At 57.9% G+C, this 17,908-nt stretch overlaps 2 protein-coding genes across 2 annotated transcripts; both read left to right on the top strand.

The window, feature by feature from the left end:
- Positions 1 to 826: 826 nt before the first annotated feature.
- Positions 827 to 4,532, top strand: HPCAL4 (hippocalcin like 4). Its single transcript, XM_053998776.1, has 4 exons — positions 827 to 925; positions 2,527 to 2,696; positions 2,810 to 3,025; positions 3,268 to 4,532. Exons 2-4 carry the CDS (start codon positions 2,535 to 2,537, stop codon positions 3,463 to 3,465), a joined length of 576 nt encoding a protein of 191 aa, XP_053854751.1. The 5' UTR covers positions 827 to 925; positions 2,527 to 2,534; the 3' UTR covers positions 3,466 to 4,532.
- Positions 4,533 to 6,384: 1,852 nt separating this feature from the next.
- Positions 6,385 to 17,019, top strand: NT5C1A (5'-nucleotidase, cytosolic IA). Its single transcript, XM_053999083.1, has 6 exons — positions 6,385 to 6,552; positions 11,869 to 12,036; positions 12,859 to 12,988; positions 13,249 to 13,371; positions 13,792 to 13,976; positions 14,207 to 17,019. Exons 1-6 carry the CDS (start codon positions 6,457 to 6,459, stop codon positions 14,573 to 14,575), a joined length of 1,071 nt encoding a protein of 356 aa, XP_053855058.1. The 5' UTR covers positions 6,385 to 6,456; the 3' UTR covers positions 14,576 to 17,019.
- Positions 17,020 to 17,908: the final 889 nt, after the last annotated feature.

Here is a 17,908-nt window from a genome sequence, read left to right as displayed (position 1 = left end):
CCCCAGAGTGGGGGAGGATGAAGCCCTTCAGCCCCACTGCTGAGAATATTTGTGGTTTTTGTAACCCAGCCCTGTCTCACCTTCAGCTGGGGCAGTTTCTGCTGCTTCCTGCAGCCACCCCAGCAGGAAAGGTGTGTGCACCTGAGGGCAGGTACCTTGGAGAAGGGCTGAGCACCCCATGACACCCCACAGCCCCACTGGGGATGGGATGGGATGGGATGGGATGGGATGGGATGGGATGGGATGGGATGCGATGGGATGGGATGGGATGGGATGGGATGGGATGGGATGGGATGCGATGGGATGCGATGGGATGGGATGGGATGGGATGGGGAGCAGCCCAGTCAGGCTGGACACTTCATCCAGGCTCAGTGGCCACCAGATGCAGAGGGGCAGCTTAGGACGGGCCCAGTGGCACTGGGATCACAGCAGGATGCCAAGGTCACCGGGAAAAGCGCTCGGCGATCTCCATGGAAACATTCCACCTTTGGTTCTGGAGATCAAAGTGGCTTTCTTGTCCCTCTCTCCTCTGTGCTTCAGCCGTGCCTGTGCCAAGCAAAGAGCCACTGGCGTGTCCAGTGTCCCCAGTGCAGGGGGTGAGGGGCCAGCATCTCCAGGATCCCACTGCCAGCATCCCCCTGCACCCCGGTCCCAGCATCCCGGCCCCATTTCCCTTCCCAGCATCCCAGTACCCCCCAGTATCCCACCTCGACCCCCACCCCGCGGCCCCTCCCGCCTGATTGACAGCGCTCCCAGCCAATGGACGAGCGTCGCCGCCGGGGGGGGCGGGGGGCCCGCGGCAACAAGAGGGGCGGGAGCGGCGGGGGCTGAGCCGGCGGCTGGACCGCGGCCCCTCCGGTACCGGCAGCGGCTCCGCGCCCCGCCCGGCCCCGCCGAGCCGCCACCTGCCCGCGCCGCACCACAGGTAAGGGCTGTCGGGGCTGGAGCCGCACCCGCGGGGCCGGGAGCCGGCTCCCCCCCGGTGCGGAGCCGCCGTCGGGGCAGGTGCCGGGAGCTGCTCCCGGGAGCCGCTTCCCGCGGGTGCCGGGACCGGCGGCCAGGAGCTGTCCCATAGTGCGGGTGGGCAGAGCATCCCCGAGCCCCCACCCATCCCCCGGGCCCCGTCCCTGCTCCCTGGGGTGCCATCCAGGGGTGCTGCTGCAGGCTGGGGTGCTCTGTGCAGCCCTGGGGGGGACACCCGTAGTGCCACCCCTGTGTCCGGTTTTGGGACCAGCAGCCACTGACCAATTGGCACTTTGGGGTGAGCGTGTGGTTCCCTCCTGGGTGCTGTTCCCTGCCCTGGCATGGCTGTGTGCTGCTTGGAAAAGGGAATGGAGGGCTGTGGACTTCAGGATGCTGCTCTGGAGTCCCGGCCACTGAGGGCTGAGCTGTGCTGAGGGGCTGCATCCTCCTGCTGTGGGAGGACTGGGATCGTGGCAGGTGTGCCCATGTAGAGTGCCTGGCATGGGTTATGATCAATGCCAGCCATTTAGAACCAGACCGTGGTGCTGGGGGGCTCGTGGGGCCGAGCTGGGGTCGCTGGGGAAGCCTTGTGCTCTGTGGGTGTCCGGACATTCCCTGGGCTGCCGAGGGCTGGTGGGTTCGGTGCTGCCGCGGCAGACGGTGACAGATGCTGGTGGGATGATGGGGCAGGAAGGAGCTGCTGCCTGTGGGATTTGCCGGGAGCGGGGCTGGCTGGGAGCATGAGGAACCCCACATCCCCCATCCCAGGGTGTGCCCCAGGCCCACACAGCCAGGACATCAGATCCCTGAGAGGAGATGGTGTTGGTCGGGCTCCAGGTGAACTTCTCCTCAACTTCATGGAGAGAGAAGCTCCAGGAGCTCCCGGAGAACCATCTGCTGCTCCGGCTGAGCGGCGCTGGCAGCCAAGGCTGCGTGGGAGCGGGCACGGCGCGTATCGGAGCGGCTCCGCTCCCTGCCCACACAGCCAGGGCCTTGCCAGGGCTCCCTGCTGCTGCTGCAGCCCCCCGGCCAGACCCCGTCCCCACCAAGGAGCAGGATGGCCATCCTCGCTGGATGCTGCGAGGCCAGCGGTGCCAGGGAGGTTTTTATGTGCCCTAATGGCAGATTCTTCACTGTCCCATCCTTAGAGAAGGGCTGGTGAAAGGTGTTCCTGCCCATGGGACTAAAAGCCTGGAACTAAATGAGGTCCTTTCCAACCCAAACCATCCTAGGATTCTATGATTGTGCTCTGGCAAAGGCGATGGGAAGAGTTCTGAATTTTCAGTTGTTTTTTGAGTGTTTTCCTGCAGCCCCAAACGAGCCCAGGGAATGGGGTGATGCTGCTGGCTGCTCTGGTGGGCTGCTCCAGGGCCAGCTCCTGGACACCTCCAGCAGCAAAGGCCACAGCCACATTCCCAGTGCCACAGCTGCTGTCCTGCATGGACACCCATCAGCCAGGTGGATCAGCTCCAGCAAGGAGAAGAGGGATGTGGGATCAGCCAAGGTGGAGGATGGTCTGGGAGGACCATCCCACTCCAGCCTGGTGGGGATTTTCCTTTCCAGGGGCAGCCATGGGGAAACACAGCAGCAAGCTGGCCCCGGAGATGCTGGATGACCTGGTGAGGAGCACGGAGTTCAGCGAGCAGGAGCTGAAGCAGTGGTACAAGGGCTTCCTCAAGGACTGCCCCACCGGCATCCTCAACCTGGAGGAGTTCCAGCAGCTCTACATCAAGGTGGGCTCCAGCTGGGGGTCTGAGTGCTGCCTGGGGGGCTGGAGCACCTCAGGTGCAGCCTCCATGCTGAGTTCCCCCTTCTCATTTCAATTCCTCTTCTCTCCTTCCCGCAGTTTTTCCCCTACGGCGACGCCTCCAAGTTTGCCCAGCACGCGTTCCGCACCTTCGACAAGAACGGGGATGGCACCATCGACTTCAGGGAGTTCATCTGTGCCCTGTCTGTCACCTCCAGGGGCACTTTCGAGCAGAAACTCAACTGGGCCTTCGAGATGTACGACCTGGACGGGGACGGGAAGATCACACGCCTGGAGATGCTGGAGATCATTGAGGTACCACTGCTTCAAACCAGCAGGGATTGTTTGCTTTTTCCAGGCTTTTCACATGCATTGGGTCCCTTTTAGCACCAAAGATTGAGTTTTCCTACCCAGAGCCTTGTCTGAAGGGTGCTTGATGTGGATCTGATAGAACAGGGTCCCAACAGAGCAGCAATCCTGTCCCTGTCCCCTGCCTTGCCCTGGGATCTTGTGTCCTTCCAACATTCCCTCTCATTCCCACTCTCATCCTTCTCCAGGCCATTTACAAGATGGTGGGGACTGTGATCATGATGAGGATGAACCAAGATGGGCTGACACCGCAGCAGCGAGTGGACAAGATCTTCACAAAGATGGACAAGGACAAGGATGACCAGATCTCCCTGGAGGAGTTCAAGGAGGCTGCCAAGAGCGACCCCTCCATCGTCCTGCTCCTGCAGTGTGACATGCAAAAATAGAGCCCTGGGACTCAGGGCTGGACTGGCTGCAGCCAAACTCTGCCCCCTGTGATGGTTTCAATCCCCGTTTTTCCCCCCATTTGGCCCCAGGCATGAGGCACATTCCATCCCTCCTGCTGCCCCTGCTCTGGCTGCATCCTGGGCAGCCCATGTTCCACACCCCTGAGGTCAGAGCCTGCTCTGAGCGTTGTCAGCTCTCTCCCACCCTGGAGATGGATGCCCTGCAGCCACTGGTGTGTCCTGGCTGACCAGGGCCAGCTGTTCCCACATCCCTGCTGCTTTCTCCCTGCTTTCCCCCACTGCTCCACCTGCCCCATTCCCTGATCCTAGCTGAGACCAGCTGTGTCCCCCTTCTGCTGCTTTCCCCCCACTTCATGGCTTGTGATGTCTCCAGGGAGGCTGAAAAGTCCCAAGTCCTGCTCCTGGTCCCTCCTTCACTGGCAATTCCCTGGAAGGCTGCCTGGAGAGGCCAGGGCAGGGTCTTGTACCAGCTTTAGCTCTTCCACCTCTGTTTTTCCTGCTGGGAACAGCCAGGCTTGGTCAGGACACTCCAGCAGAGAACAGAAGTGTCCAAAGCCAGCCCTGGATGTGGCCAGTGTCCCATCCCAGCAGCCACCTTCCATCCCATCAGGTGGGTGATGTCCCCAGCTGCCCTGGGTGCTCTGTGGCATTTCTGACCCTCCTGGATATTGAGGTGAGGCCTTCAATGTCAAACTGGAGGCAGGGTCAGGAGTGTGGGTGTGGAAGGCAGGTTTTGGTGCTGCTCCTGGGTGTGTGGCACTGCTGTGGGGACAGCTGGGTGCTGGATGGGGGCTGTGGGGAGGTGTGGATGGGTCCTGTCCCTGCTGAGCCTCCTGGCAAAGCTCTGAGGCCACAAGAAACAAATCTGTCTCCTTCCTCCCCCCTCCCAGCCTGCTGCATCCACCCCTCCTGTCCCAGGCTGGTGTTTAGTCTGCACCAGGCTGGTGTTTAGTCTGCACGTTGTGGTGTTGGTGGCTGTGGTTTCTGTTAGGAGATGGTGAAGTTGTCACTTATTTTTTTAATGGAAAAATAAACTGTCCCCCGTGTGTGGTGTCCCCCTCTGGATGGTTTATTGGGGGGCAGCTGGCTGGGGACAGTGAGGTGACATCACTGCACTTTTGAGAATATTTTAGGGGTCTCACCTGAGCCTGTGACACCCCAAGGGGTGGAGAAACCCTCAGGGACAACACAGTGGGGCTCAGGCTGGGGAGCCTTGAAGGTGGATGGAAATGCAGCCCTCCAGTCACGCAGGCAGTTCTGGGGAAGAGAATGTCACCTTTGGGGTGGGGAGGCCCAGACCTCAAACCTCTGTGGAAATGGGTTTCACTTGTCAGCCAGGGGCTGGCCCCTGGCTGTGCCCTTCCCTCAGGGCTGGTGGCTTTGTCTTGGGCTCCATCTGTCAGCAACTGGGACCTGCTCTCAGTGCATCTTTGTCCTTCTTTTCTCCACCCCCATCTTCCCCGCACAGATTTTCCTCTGGCCTTTCTTCTCCCTCAGCAGCCTGCACAGACAGTGACTGTTGCTAAGGAGCTCTCACCAAATTTTCATCCTTCTCTGGAATCAATCCGGCAGGGCTGGCTCCCAGCTCTCCCCATCCCACCCCAATCCTGCAATCCCTCAGCCTTTGGTGCGTCCTGCAGCAGCCAGCACGGGAGCACGGGGATGGGAGGGTGCCAAAACCACGGCAGGGAGTGTATTTTTAGGAGAGCTCTGCACCTCGGATCTGGCCGCTGTGCTTTCCAGGAGCGCGCGTGCGAGTTTGCAGCTCAGCAGTGCCTGGGAAAGAGGGAATGGGGCAGGTTGTCCCACCCTGTGGGAGCTGGGGACGTGCCAGGGCTGCTGCCTGAAAGGGCAGCAACTCCAAAGCTCAAGGGAGAACTCCAAGAATAGCCTGGTGATCCCCGGGCCCTTCAAGCTCCTGCTTCCCCGGGGGCCACCCCAAAGGAAGCTCAGGTGTTTCCTAGCAGGGAGCTGCAAAAGGCCCTGGGGAAAGGAAGTCTGTGAGAATGAAATGATGTTGAATCCCCAAAGGGTTTGGGATTCCTGGAGCCAGCCCTGCCCACCAGCACACAGCTGGCTCTGCTCTCCTGGTTGGACCTCGGCGCAGGTGGGGTGGTGTTGGATTGGTCCCATAGGCCCCACGGGGGTCCCCGAGGCTTTCGTCTGTAGGGATGTTTTTTCTTTAGCTGGAGCACAGGGATTTGGGTAAAACCCTGTTCTGTCACCTCCCCCCAGGGAGCTGCACTGTTCCAGGTGAGATCCTTCATCCCTTGCCCCTTTTCCTGGGTTTTGGTCTCTGGGATGCACCTGCTGCTCTCCAAGGGCTTCTGGGGGGTCTGCTGGTGGCGGTGGAATTTTTAGCCTGAGCTGAACGTGCAGCTCTGTGGCTGCTGCTCCCACCAGCACTCCTGGGAGAGGAGAGCCTTAATTAACACCCGCACTCACTCCATTAACCAGTGAATGGCACAGGTCACCCTGGCACGGAGCAGGGTCCCGCCACACCTCCGTCCTCCCCTGGCTGCTCCATCCTCTGCAGCTCCCAGCACTGCCCAAGGATGGCCAAACCAGAGACCCGCGGCTGGCGACGAGCGGGAGCTGCCGTCCCCAGTGCTGCCCCATCGCTCCTGCTCCGTGTCCTCCCGCGGCTCTGCTGAGGCCACCTTTGTCCCCAGCCCTTCCCCTCGTTCCCGGCCGTTCGCTGCCCCCTCAGGGCTCTCCCCTGGAGCGGGGGCTCCCTCCTCCATTCCCCGCAGCTCCCCGCTATCGCCGGGGGGGAGCGCGGCGGCGGCGAGGAGCGCTCGGTCCCTAAGAGGTTAATCCGTGCCCCGGTGGACTGAAACCCCAGAGCTTCATGGGATGCCATATAAAGCGCGTTCCGTCGGGCCGGCCCCGGCTCCGGGAGCTCCCGGGACTCGCGGAGCCGCCGCCGCGCACGGAGCGGAGCCGCCGGTGCCCCGGAGCCGCCGCGCCATGGAGCCGCCAGGTCCTGCCGGGGCGCCGGGGCGGCCCTGGGATGAAGCCAAGGCTTTCTACGACAACCTCGCCCCCAAGAAGAAGCCCAAATCGGTGAGAGCCCCCGAGGTGCCGCGCAGCGCTCCCCGCCATTGGGGACGCCCCCATTCCAGGCGCGACCCCCGCCCCGCCTGCCCCACATCCTGCGGGTGCCCCGGGGCTCTCCAGGTATCCCATCTCCCGCAGGTTCTCCTGGGTGCCTCATGGATTGCCCCATGGAACCCCCCAGGTGTCTGTGGGTGCCCCATCTCCTCCAGGATCTCTGGGGTCCCTTCCGGTGCCCCATTTCCTCCACGTGTTTTGGGGTCCCCCTGAATCTCTCCGTGTTCTCCATCTCCTCCAGGCTCTGTGGGGTCTCCCATGGTGTCTCTGGTGTTTCTTTGTACCCCTGCCTCCATCCATGTCCTTGCGGATGGCCTGGCTCTCTCCAGATGCTCCCACTTCTCCATGGTTGCTGGGGTCTCTCCGGCTCCCCCCGGTCTCTCTGGGTTCCTGCAGGTCCCTGTGGTGCTCCTGGCTCCCTCCTGAGCTGTCCTTGCAGAGTGGCCCGGTGCCCCATGAGCTGCCTGTCCCCTGTGCCAAGGCGGGAGGCCCTGGCAGGGACAGGAGGGGTGGCACTGACAGAGCCGGGGACAGTCAGGAGCCGAGCCGCTGCCTGGGCCGGGGGTGTCACAGGGGTGTAGCTGCCCCTCGCCTGCTCCGGGAGATTAGAGGGAAAGCCTGTGTTATCTAAGGAGGGCTGAGCCTGCCGGCTTTAAACATGGGAGCGCCTGGAAGCAGGAGAGCAGGGCTGGCAGCCCGGCAGGGCTGGGAGCTGTGCCCGCCTGCCCCTGCAGCCTCTGAGCCCCACAGCCACCCTCGGAGCCGTGGGACCCCCAAAACCTGGGGTCTGGCAGAGGCGCTGGACCTGGTGGCAGCTGGCACCTTCTGTGACACTTTCCTTGCTGGCACCTTCCGTGGCAAAGCTCTGTGTGCGACCTCTCCACGAGGGGACACGTCCAAGCCCTCACTTGGGGCAGCCCTTGTGCTTTCCCTGCTGGGGACCAGACTGCCACCCCCGCTCCTGGACCCGCTGCCAGCTCACGTTGCTGCTGCCTGTGCCCTTCCCAGAGGAGAGGGACAGCCTGGCTTGGTGGCAGGATGCAGCTACTTGTCTTTCATGCCTTGCTTTGCCCATGGATGCCATCCCAGGCTCCTCCTCTTCCTCTCCTCGCAGCCAGCTCGCTGACCAGTAACTGTACAACTGGGGAAACTGAGGCACGGGAGCAGCCATGTGCTTTGCAAACTGAGATCCAGGTGCTCACATCCTGAGGCTGGGCTGTGCCACCACGCCCTGTGGGGCTGGGGATGATGCCAGGCTCCGTGCCCCTCTTCTGGGGCAGGCTGGGGGCCCTGTGCCAGTCAGCTGGCAGCCCGTGATGGACGGCTGCAGGGTGCTTTTCTGCAGTATAAATAATTTCCTTGGAAAACTCCAAACCACCCTGGCCATCGCCCTGAACTTTAATCTGATCCCCGAGCAGGGGGCTGGTGGTGCCTGGGGCTCCTTCAGGAAATGGGGTTTGGTGTTGTCTGTCTGCACCCATGGGCTGCCAGTTCTGTCTGTCCTGGCCCAACAGGAGCAGGAGAGAGCTGCGAGGTGACAGGAGAAAAGGTGATTTTGGGAAGCCATTCCTGCCTGGGGAATGGGTTAATGGGGCATTCCTGCTTTGCAGTGGTCGCAGCTCTTCCCGCGGCTGCTCCTGCCAGGGAGGTCAGCAATGAGACCTGTCACCCTTCAGCAATGCTGGAAATGTCCCCAGCCTCTCTGGTGACACCGAGTCGGGCCATTGGGAGCTGGTTTTCTGCCAGCTCCCTTCCTCTGGGCACCCTTGGGACCCAATCATCTCACCCGTGTGCGATTTTTGGGATGCTGGAGTGGGGACAATGCTTGACCCTGGGGCAAACCATTCTTCTTCCCTTTCCGTGACCAAAATCTTCTGAATATTGAATGAATCACAAGAGTTTGGTCTTCTGCAGCATTCAGGGAAGTGCCCAGGATTCCTGCAGGATTTTAGGATGGAGTTGGGCCCAGCCCCAGGCAGCTCAAGAGGATCAAGGGGTGCAGAATGGGGTCCCCACTGTGGCTCCTGCCAGTGGTGGCCCCCAGGGGTGGCAGTGAAGCTGCTGGGGTTGGGTGGCACCGTGGGCACCTGTGGCTCTTGTGGGAGGGGGTGACACGGTCCCACTGCACATCCCAGGAGCCTGTGGGATTTCCAAATGTCTGCCTCTAATCCTTGGGGGGCTGCTGGGGATTTACATCTGATTAGAGCAGCGATTTAAAGGCTGCCAGCTGTTGGATCTGCAGGCAGAAAATTGGGCTGTTTCCAGTCACTCCTGAAATACACCTTCACCCCAAAACTGCGGGGTTTGGGGTGGGGTTTGCACTCAGTGGAGCTGGCCCTGTTGGAAAAGTCTTTTTGCATTTCTGAGTTGGGGTTTGGACCTTGTGGACCTCCTGGAGCTGTGCCAGTGGCTGATGTTCCTCTTCAGAGGGCTGGGCTGTTGGGACACATCCCTGATTGTCCCTCCTGTTTGGCTGACCCTAGGGATGGACCCAGGATTGGGATGGGACCTTCCCCCACCCTGTTCACACTCCTCTTAAACCCATCATTAATCTCTTCCTCAAGGTCCAGGAGGGGGCTGGATCTGACCTTCCCATGGGAAGGAAGAGGAGCTCACCATGAATCCCCAGGCAGCAAATTCAGTTGGATTTGGCTGAGCAGAGCCTGGACTTGTGTTGGATGAGCTTTCACTGACCTTGGCTGACCTTGGATGCTGTTCTGAGGGGAAAAACAGAGTTTGTGATTCAGCCCAAACCCTCCAGGGCTGAGGCAGCCAGAGCAGGAGGCTGTGGTGGGATGGGGGCTGTGGGACCAAATCCATCCCTGGACTGGGAGTGGGACCCCCTCCCATGCACACATTTCCTCTTACAAAAGAAGAGTGTTTGCCTTGAAACATCTCAATTTCTGGGGAAAAGTGGGGTTGGGTGGGTTGTTAGCAGCACTCAGATGGAGGATTTGAGGTGCTGTGGTTCCTGAGGCTTTTTAAAGCTCATTTTTGAGTGTGGTAATGACCATCTGCAGCACTAATGGGACGGAGAGGCATCCAAACAACCTTGAGGAGGGAACACTTCCAAATGAAACCTCCACTTCAAAGAAATGTCAAAATGCAGATCCCTCCTTGCAGTGCAGAATCACCTCATTTTCCAAATGTCAGCATTTCCCAGGGAACAGCAGGGCTGTTCCAGCCCAGCCGGAGCTGGGAGCTGCCTTAGCACCCGGGTGAGACTTTCCTGCCCCGAGTGCTCCACAAGGTGCAAATCTTCCTTGGCAGGATCCGGCAGCTCCCATTCCCAGGGGCTCCCTGCCCGCAGGCACCTGGGGCTCCAGCAGCCCACGCTGGGGCAGAGGCAGGCCTGGAGCTGAGGGTTATTTTTATTGCTGTGTTTATTGCCTCTTCAATGAACCTCCCGGAGGGCTGGTGCCTTTCAGAGGCGGGGAAGGGACCTTGAGCAGCCAGGGCTGTTGGGCAAGGTGTGGAAGGTGTGCGCTGGGGGGAGAGGGAGATGGAAATTCCCTCTGGGCACCCGGCTTGGCTTGTGGCCCCAAACATCCTTCTCACCCCCTTGAACACGCCTCAGTGCTGTTACATCTGGGCTGCTGACCTGTTTTCTCTGCTGGGAATCTCCCTCCAGGGCTGACCCCGGTCCAGGATCAGGGAGCAAACACCTGGAAGATTTCCTGCACACCCAGTGCTGCAGGGACTCGGGAGCAGGATGGAGCAGCAGGACTCCAGCTAATGGCCGGATGTCCCAAGACCTTTCAGAGTTATTAATATTTCCAGCTAATAAATGGCCCATGACACCAGAGTTATTAATTAATGAGCTGAAGTGCCAAAGGCTTGGCCCGTGACCAGTTAATATCTGACACTCCTCGGGGACCTGGCTGTGGTTCACTTGGAGCGGTGCTGGTGTCCTGGATCAGGTCCTGCCTGTCCTGGGGGTTGTTCCCCTCCTTTCCTAAAAGAGCCACTTCCAAACGGGATCTGATTCCCCTGAAAATGCTGTGGGAAAGGGATTCCTGTGCCCTCAGTGATCGTCCCAGCCCGAGCTAATCTGGGTCTTGTCTTAATCGCTTTGCTGGGGATTTGGGGGATTTTGGGGACGGATGCAGCCTCTGGAGAGGTGCCTGGGACGGACCAGCTGTGGGGCTGGTGCTGGGAGTGGCGTGGAGGCTCCCACTGACTCATTCCTGGGTGGGGCTGGGGGCAGAGCGAGCCCAGCCCTGCGGGAAGCGAATGCCAGTGTGGATGGGGCACCTCGGCCTTGCCAGGCTGCTGCTCCAGGAAAGTTCAGCCCCGGGCAGGGTGGGAGCTTGAACTTTGGAACACCTGGGTGTGCGGAGCAGCTGGAGGAGGCACCCTCCACCCTGAGCAAATGGCATTGCCAGAGGATTACTCATGGATAACATGGCCCAGAGGATCCTAGGAGGCACAGAGGAGCAGGGGCTGAGGTGTTCCTGCAGTGCTCACAGCCAGGATTCCTCAGAGCCCCCAAGCCCTGTCCTGCTTGCTGGACTCCTGTGTAGGGGACAGGACTCCCTGTGCCACTGTCCTTCTGTAGGATTTGCTGTCCTGGCAGCCAGGATTTCTCACTGGCCGTTGGTAATTAACTTATTTTTGTGCTTGCAAGTGTGTGATGGGGATTAACACGCTCCCTGCCCTGCAAGGGGAGAGAGGGAGGATGGGTGGGGGTCAAGATGAGCTTGACTTACCCGCTGTCCCCTCTGTCCCTGCCAAGCCCCTCTGGAGGTGCCTCGTTGGCTTCAGCTGGAGGAGGTTTTGGATTTGGGTTTTGGATGGAACCCTCGAACATCAACAATAATGACTCATAAATCGTTGCTTGCACCACCTGTTTGTCATGTTTCCACCCACAATAACTCTATCAAGGGTTTGGAGGAGCTGAGCTGGCACGGGCTGTTTGTCACATCTGGACGGCATCACGGGATGCGGATCTGGCTCAGCCGCAGAGCGCGGCTCGTTCCTGCCTGGGGGGTGGGAAAAGCCACACAAATTCCTTCTGCACGGGCTTCAGCGGCTCCTCCTGGGGTCTGCACGGGTCCTGGGAGCCTGTTTGCAGTGGGAGGGCTTGGCAGCAGGATCTGAGGTGGCCCAAACGTGTGGGGATGGAGCATCAGGGCTGCATCGAAGCCCTGGGATGCAGCTGCTCTGTCCTTCTCCAAATCGTTTCAGAGGTGTCACGCACCTCATGGCCTTAAATGCCGGGAGATGCCACCCAGGGGCTGCCTCCCTAATTTGTCCCTCTGCCCACAGCCCAAACCCGAGAACGCCATCACCATCGCCGTGTCCTCGCGGGCGCTGTTCCGCATGGAGGAGGAGCAGAAGATCTACACGGAGCAGGGCGTGGAGGCCTACGTGAAATATCAGCTGGACCACGAGAACGAGCCCTTCCTCCCCGGGGCAGCCTTCCCCTTCGTCAAGGTGAGCAGCCACAGCGCCGTGATCCCCAGAAATTCTGGGGAGAGGACAGAGCTCATGTGGGGCCAGGATGGACACGAGCCACAGAGCAAACACAGGGCAGACAAACCTCCCAGCAAGCGATGTGCTGCTTCCAGGGCTGGATTTTCCATCTTGAGCCCAGGAATTGAACAAATCATCTCCTTGGATCACGTTTCCCTTTAGGGAATTGTCTTCTTCTTCTTCTCTTTTTTTTTTTTTTTTTTTTTTTTTTTTTTTGTAATTATGATTATTATTACAATTGATTTATTCTTGTAAGTTGGCTGAGTTTAGCCTTGCTCCTGAGTCGGCCAATTTCTAATTCTGACGTGTTGAAATGAGGCATTTCAAACTTGAAAAATATTTTCTAACCTCTGTAGCAGTTGGTGCAGTTTTGGGTGCTGGAGCCCATTCCCAGTAAATAGATTAATCAGCTCTGTGGGGCAAGACTTGTTTCTGATTGCTTGAAAAACACTCATCTGTAACTTGGAGCTAATTTAGCCTCATTTAATAACTCCAAACCTTTTGTGTTTGAAAACAGAAGAGTAGCTAGGTGGAATTATTCCCCCCCTCTAAAATGAATCTATTTTTTTCCCAGCTGATGTCAGCTTGGCTCAGGGTGTAGTTGAGGTGGGGATTTTGGTGACCGGGAGTGTTTTGTTGATGGGAAGGGGCGAGGACCACTCCTGGGGCTGGCCAGATTTGTGGATTTGGTGACCAGGAGTGTTTTGCTGGGTGGGAAGAGGGTCAGGGCCATGCCAGGGGGGGGCTGGCTGACACCCACCCCCTCTCCCCGGGGTGCTGCAGGCTCTGGAGGCAGTGAATGCTCAGCTCCGTGAGCTCTACCCCGACAGCGAGGAGCTCTTCGACATCGTCCTCATGACCAACAACCACGCCCAGGTTGGGGTTCGTTTGATCAACAGCATCAACCACTACGGTGAGATGGGGACAAAGCTCTCCTTGGTGGCTTTTGGGTGGTGGCGTTGCTTGGCACCAAGAAAAGGAGATGTTTTCTCCCATTTTTCCCCGCTTCTCCCGGATTTTCTGGGTGCTGAGCAGAAACTGGCTGGTGGGGAGGAGCTCTGGCTGCTGGCCCTGCTGTTGGGCAGCAGAACCAAAATGAAGCCCAGCCCTTCCAGCACCAAGGCTGGGTTTGGGGGGCAGCCAGGCTCACCCCGGGGTCCCTCCTGCCCCCAGATCTGTTCATCGAGAGGTTCTGCATGACGGGAGGGAACAGCCCCATCTGTTACCTCAAGGCCTATCACACCAACCTCTACCTCTCCTCCGACGCCGAGAAAGTGAGTGGGGCCATTGAAGAGGGTGAGTCTGGGGTCCAGCTCAGGGGGGGCAGCGGGGGGAGCCTGGAGCCCTCAGGGGGTTGATCCCAGGAAGGATAACTCCAATATCCCTGTCCCTAAGCCGACGTGCACTTAAGGTTTGCCGAGCCCCACATCTCTGACGCTCCAAAGAGCCTCCAGTTTCCATAGAAATGAGCCTTTCCTCAGCTCTCCCGAGGCAAGGGCGGTGTTTTTCCTCCTTAATTCTTATATGCAAAGAGTGATTTGTCATCTGGGGGTTTGTTTTTGCCGTGGAAGCTCTCGGGGGCCAAGCTGCGGGTGCTCCCGGGCGCGTTTCCTTGGGGTGTTTTGCTCCCAGCCCGTCGTGTTTTGCTCTGCTCCTCGGTGGCTGAGCCGCGAGGACGGATCCTTGGATAACTGCCACCTCTTGCCTCATCCTCAGGGATTGCTGCAGCCACCATCTTCAGCCCCAGCAGGGACCTGGAGGTGTCGGAGAAGCAGCTGCGGGTGGCGTTCGACGGGGACGCCGTGCTCTTCTCAGATGAGTCGGAGCAGATCGTGAAGGCTCACGGCCTGGACATGTTCTTTGAGCACGAAAAGGCTCACGAGAACAAGCCCCTGGCACAGGTAGAGCTGGACTGAGGGCAGGAAAAGGCTCTGGGAGAGAGAGGCAGCCCTCATGGGACACTCCCAACTCTGGGATCAAGCCAGAGTGAGGTGCGAGGTGGGGTAGGGCAGCAGCTGCTGGCCCAGGGGACGCCTTTGGGGTAATTTTTGGGGGGCTCACAGGGTGAAGGGGTGGTGAGAGGAAGGTGGGGATTGGAAGGCTGACAGAAAGTTTCTTCTTGCTCCGCCAGGGCCCCCTGAAGGGCTTCCTGGAGGCACTGGGGAAGCTGCAGAAGAAGTTCTACTCCAAGGGGCTGAGGCTGGAGTGTCCCATCCGCACGTACCTGGTGACGGCGCGGAGCGCGGCCAGCTCGGGGGCCCGGGCCCTAAAGACTCTGCGCAGCTGGGGCCTGGAGACGGACGAGGCTTTGTTCCTGGCCGGGGCTCCCAAGGGACCTCTGCTCAGGAAGATCCGGCCCCACATCTTCTTCGACGACCAGATGTTCCACGTGGAGGGAGCGCAGGAGATGGGCGCCGTGGCCGCCCACGTCCCCTACGGCGTGGCCCAGAAGCACAAGCGGCCGGCGCAGGAGAAGCAGCAGACCCCAAACAGCAAATAGTGGGGCTGGGGGGATCCCCCCACCAACCCCCAGCACGGACCTCATCCCGTGGGCCGCGCTCCCTGCTCGTGCAGGGAATGTTTGTTGTGGGAATGGGAGCTCATCCCCCGCTCAGGGGCTGCAGAGAGGAGGAAAATGCCCTTGGTGCCTCTGTTCGCCGGGGTCTTGTGGCATTGTCGCTGTTCCTCGTGGGGCTGGGGGCTCCTCTGTGCCAGGAGATGTTTGCCCAGTTTATCCGTGCACTCTGCACTTGCTTCAGGCAAAACCCCTCGAGGATGGGTCTGCCTTGTGTGGAATCTTTGTGCCAGGAAGGTTTAACCTATTTATTTAAAACCCCCAGTGATTCCCAAAGCCTTCTGGCTTTCCCAAGCAAATGGTGAACTGGAAAATTGGGAGCACTCAAAAACCTTCCAAGCAGCTTTGAAACAAAATTTTGTCCCCTTTAACTGGAATTAAACCGTGATATTGTTCCTTCCCAGCCCCAGCTGCTGCTCCCCAACCAGAAAATACTCGATATCTGTCCTTTCACCAAGATTTTGCCAGCTTAAATTTGGAAAAATAGAAACAAATACTTAACATACTAAAAAAAAAAAAAAAAAAAAAAAAAAAAAATCCTGTTTCCTGCTTGGAGCTTTGGGCTGGTGTATTGTTGGCCCAGGTTTTTATATTTGGGTTTCACACTTGCATGATTTAGCACTTAAAACTAATAATCTCAGTGAGCATCCAAAGCCCAGCTTGTCCAAGGGCTGCAGACGCATGCCCAGGGCTTGAATTAAGTTAAAAGCAGGCCTTGATATATTAGGGACATCATTTGAAGTCCATTTAGGTAAATCTGCAGAGAATTTCAGCCTGGGGATTTCAATTAAAGGATTTTTTTTCTCCCTTTCTAGGCTGAGCCCATATGAGTTGATAATCTTTTTCTCCTCAGCTTCTTAAAACCTCTGGTGTTTCCTGAAATAGACACCTCTGTTAGCGATGCTGTGAGAGAACCAAATCTCTGATTAAAAAACAGGATGGGAAATCAATGGGAGAGAAACTGGTGTGAAAATCACACTGACATTTCTGCTCAAAGCCCTGTCCCAAAGGAGACACTCGGGAGGAAAATTTAAAGATTATCTTCCTTGTGGGTTTTTCTTTTCCTCTATTTTTTTTTTTTTTTTTGCACGACATCCCACGGCTGAGCAGGAAGGGTGCTCAATATTATCAGGCAATTTTCTACAAATTCCATGGGCTGAAATTTTCCAAGTTGTGTGTCTGGCTCTTTCCAGGGAGGTTTCAGCTCCAACAGTGAAGCTGGAGCTGGAGTTATCACCCTTTTGAGGAATATGTAAATAACCAAGCTGGTGATGCCTTCAGTGGCTCGGGAGACTTTTCTCATTGCACTAAATCCTGCTCTAGCAGTGAAAAGCAAATTGCACTTTCCCCCCCCAAAAAAAAATTCTTTGGCAGACTGTTAACTGTCACGTCTGGGTGACAAACACCTCGGAGGAAGGTCTAAAATCCAAACAAACAAATGAAAAATCTTGGGAGAAACGAGTTTCTGAGTGTCACATCCGCCAGCACTCAGGTTTATAGAAAGGTCTTGTCTTTTTTAATGTGAACCCAAGATTTTGGGATCTGAACTGGATCTTGGAGACTTTTTTGGCAGCTGGGAGGGGGAGCACAGCCAGTAAACATTTCCAAGGTGTTTCCTGAAGATGGTGGAAGCCCAGCCAAGCCCGGCTTGTGCAGGGGAGAGGATGTTGCAGGAGGAATGGAATTGTCAGCCAGCCCTGGGGAACAGGGCAGGGTGCCAGTGGAACTGGGGACACGGGGATGTGTCCGTGGGATGGTCCAGAGGTGATGCTGGTGTTGGCAGGAGGAGATGGCTGCCCAGGGAAGCAATGGGTTGTGGTTTTGGGGCAGAACGCTGGATTTGAGCAGATTCCTGCTGCCTCTCCAGGCCCTGAGGTGCACAGGGAGCTGGGTGCAAGCTGGGGACAGGGTTTTAGTGACCCTGCTTTGGGTCCTCCTGCTGCCAGGGCAGCTTAGGGGCTCTCTGGGAGGTGTGGAGCTCAGGAAACGGGCCCCAGGTGAGCCAGACCTCCCCAAATCCTTCACGAGCAGGGAGGATTTTCCATTCCCACCATGGCTGCCCCTTTTGCTTTTCTCCACGTGGCTTCCTCTGTTTTTGTTTGGGTTTTTTTTGTTTTTTTTTTCCCTCCTCCATCACTACAACTGGAAGACAAGGACTTGCTGCTTGTGTAGTCCCCTTGGGCTGGGGAGTGTCCCTGGGATCATCCCTTGGGATGGGCACTTCTCCCACAGGGTCCTGCCTCTCCTGCTGTCCTGGCTGACAACTGGACTTTTCCTGCTGTGTGTTGTTGCTGTGGATTTCACTTCTTTGTCCTCCAGTGGTTTTTTGCCATGTTAATGGGATCCCTCGGGGTGTTTTTCCAAAATAAACCGTGTTGGTCCCAGCCCGGCTCCCTCTGTTCTCACAGTGAGAATTTGGCTCTGAGCTCCCTGCTTGGGACCTCCCAGGTTTTATGGTGACGGGGCGAGCGTGACAAGAAGGAAAAAAGGGGTTTTGGGGTTTAAGGGGATTCAGAAAATGTGATTAAAGCTCCTGTTTTGGGACTGGAGACCTGTGGGAGAGGTAGGATCCCAGGGGTGGGATGTGCTCTGATACAACCACCTCCCTCTGCTTCGTGAGCGGCTTTTGTGGGGCACCTGGGCTCGTGATGGAGCCCTGGATAAAAATACAGCTTGGCAGGAGACTTTTGTCAACTTGATCTTCTCCCAGCCAACAGGTGGGAGGCAGCACAAGCTCAGCAGAGGAGATTTATGGCTGCTGAAGTACCGGCTCCATCCGAGCAGCGACACTGCAGCGCCGGCTCCTCCCCGCCAACGAGGGGAACAGATGGACTGAGGGGAAGCAACAAATTCTCCATCCATCACCAAATATAGCCAAGGAATGTCCGTAGGCCCCAGGGCAGCATCCCTGCTATGGGTGTTCATTTAAGGGAGGGATGGCCCTCAGCAGAGCGTTCCTGCTCTGCTGGAGTGCCTTCCCCCAGCCCATCCCCAATCCTGCTGTGCTCTTCCACCAGATGCTCGGAGGGAAAAAAAAAAAAAAAATTGAAAAAAAAAAAATCGAATTCCAGCACAGATTCCAGCCTGAGATGCACCAGGGAAAGTCCAGGTGTGTCCATGCAGCCCTGGGAGGTCGGGATGACCACGGCAAAGCCAAAAGCTGCAAGGACAACCCCAAGCCTGTAGTTGTGAGACGCTGAGATCAGGGAGGGACAGGAGGAGCTTTGTGCAGGTGCATTTGGGATGCCTGGCTCGGCT

Source organism: Vidua macroura, chromosome 25 (assembly GCF_024509145.1).
Source record: "Vidua macroura isolate BioBank_ID:100142 chromosome 25, ASM2450914v1, whole genome shotgun sequence".
Lineage (NCBI taxonomy): Eukaryota > Metazoa > Chordata > Aves > Passeriformes > Viduidae > Vidua > Vidua macroura.
This window is presented reverse-complemented; position numbering and strand designations above follow the sequence as displayed.

What these genes read in the sequence shown, in the direction of transcription:
- HPCAL4 (XM_053998776.1), top strand. Translation starts at nt 2,535, where the DNA reads ATGGGGAAACACAGCAGCAAGCTGGCCCCGGAGATGCTGGATGACCTG. An exon ending in TCCAGCAGCTCTACATCAAG is followed by an intron (nt 2,697 to 2,809) that starts GTGGGCTCCAGC and finishes TCCTTCCCGCAG; the next exon opens with TTTTTCCCCTACGGCGACGC. An exon ending in AGATGCTGGAGATCATTGAG is followed by an intron (nt 3,026 to 3,267) that starts GTACCACTGCTT and finishes ATCCTTCTCCAG; the next exon opens with GCCATTTACAAGATGGTGGG.
- NT5C1A (XM_053999083.1), top strand. Translation starts at nt 6,457, where the DNA reads ATGGAGCCGCCAGGTCCTGCCGGGGCGCCGGGGCGGCCCTGGGATGAA. An exon ending in CCAAGAAGAAGCCCAAATCG is followed by an intron (nt 6,553 to 11,868) that starts GTGAGAGCCCCC and finishes CTCTGCCCACAG; the next exon opens with CCCAAACCCGAGAACGCCAT. An exon ending in AGAACAAGCCCCTGGCACAG is followed by an intron (nt 13,977 to 14,206) that starts GTAGAGCTGGAC and finishes TTGCTCCGCCAG; the next exon opens with GGCCCCCTGAAGGGCTTCCT.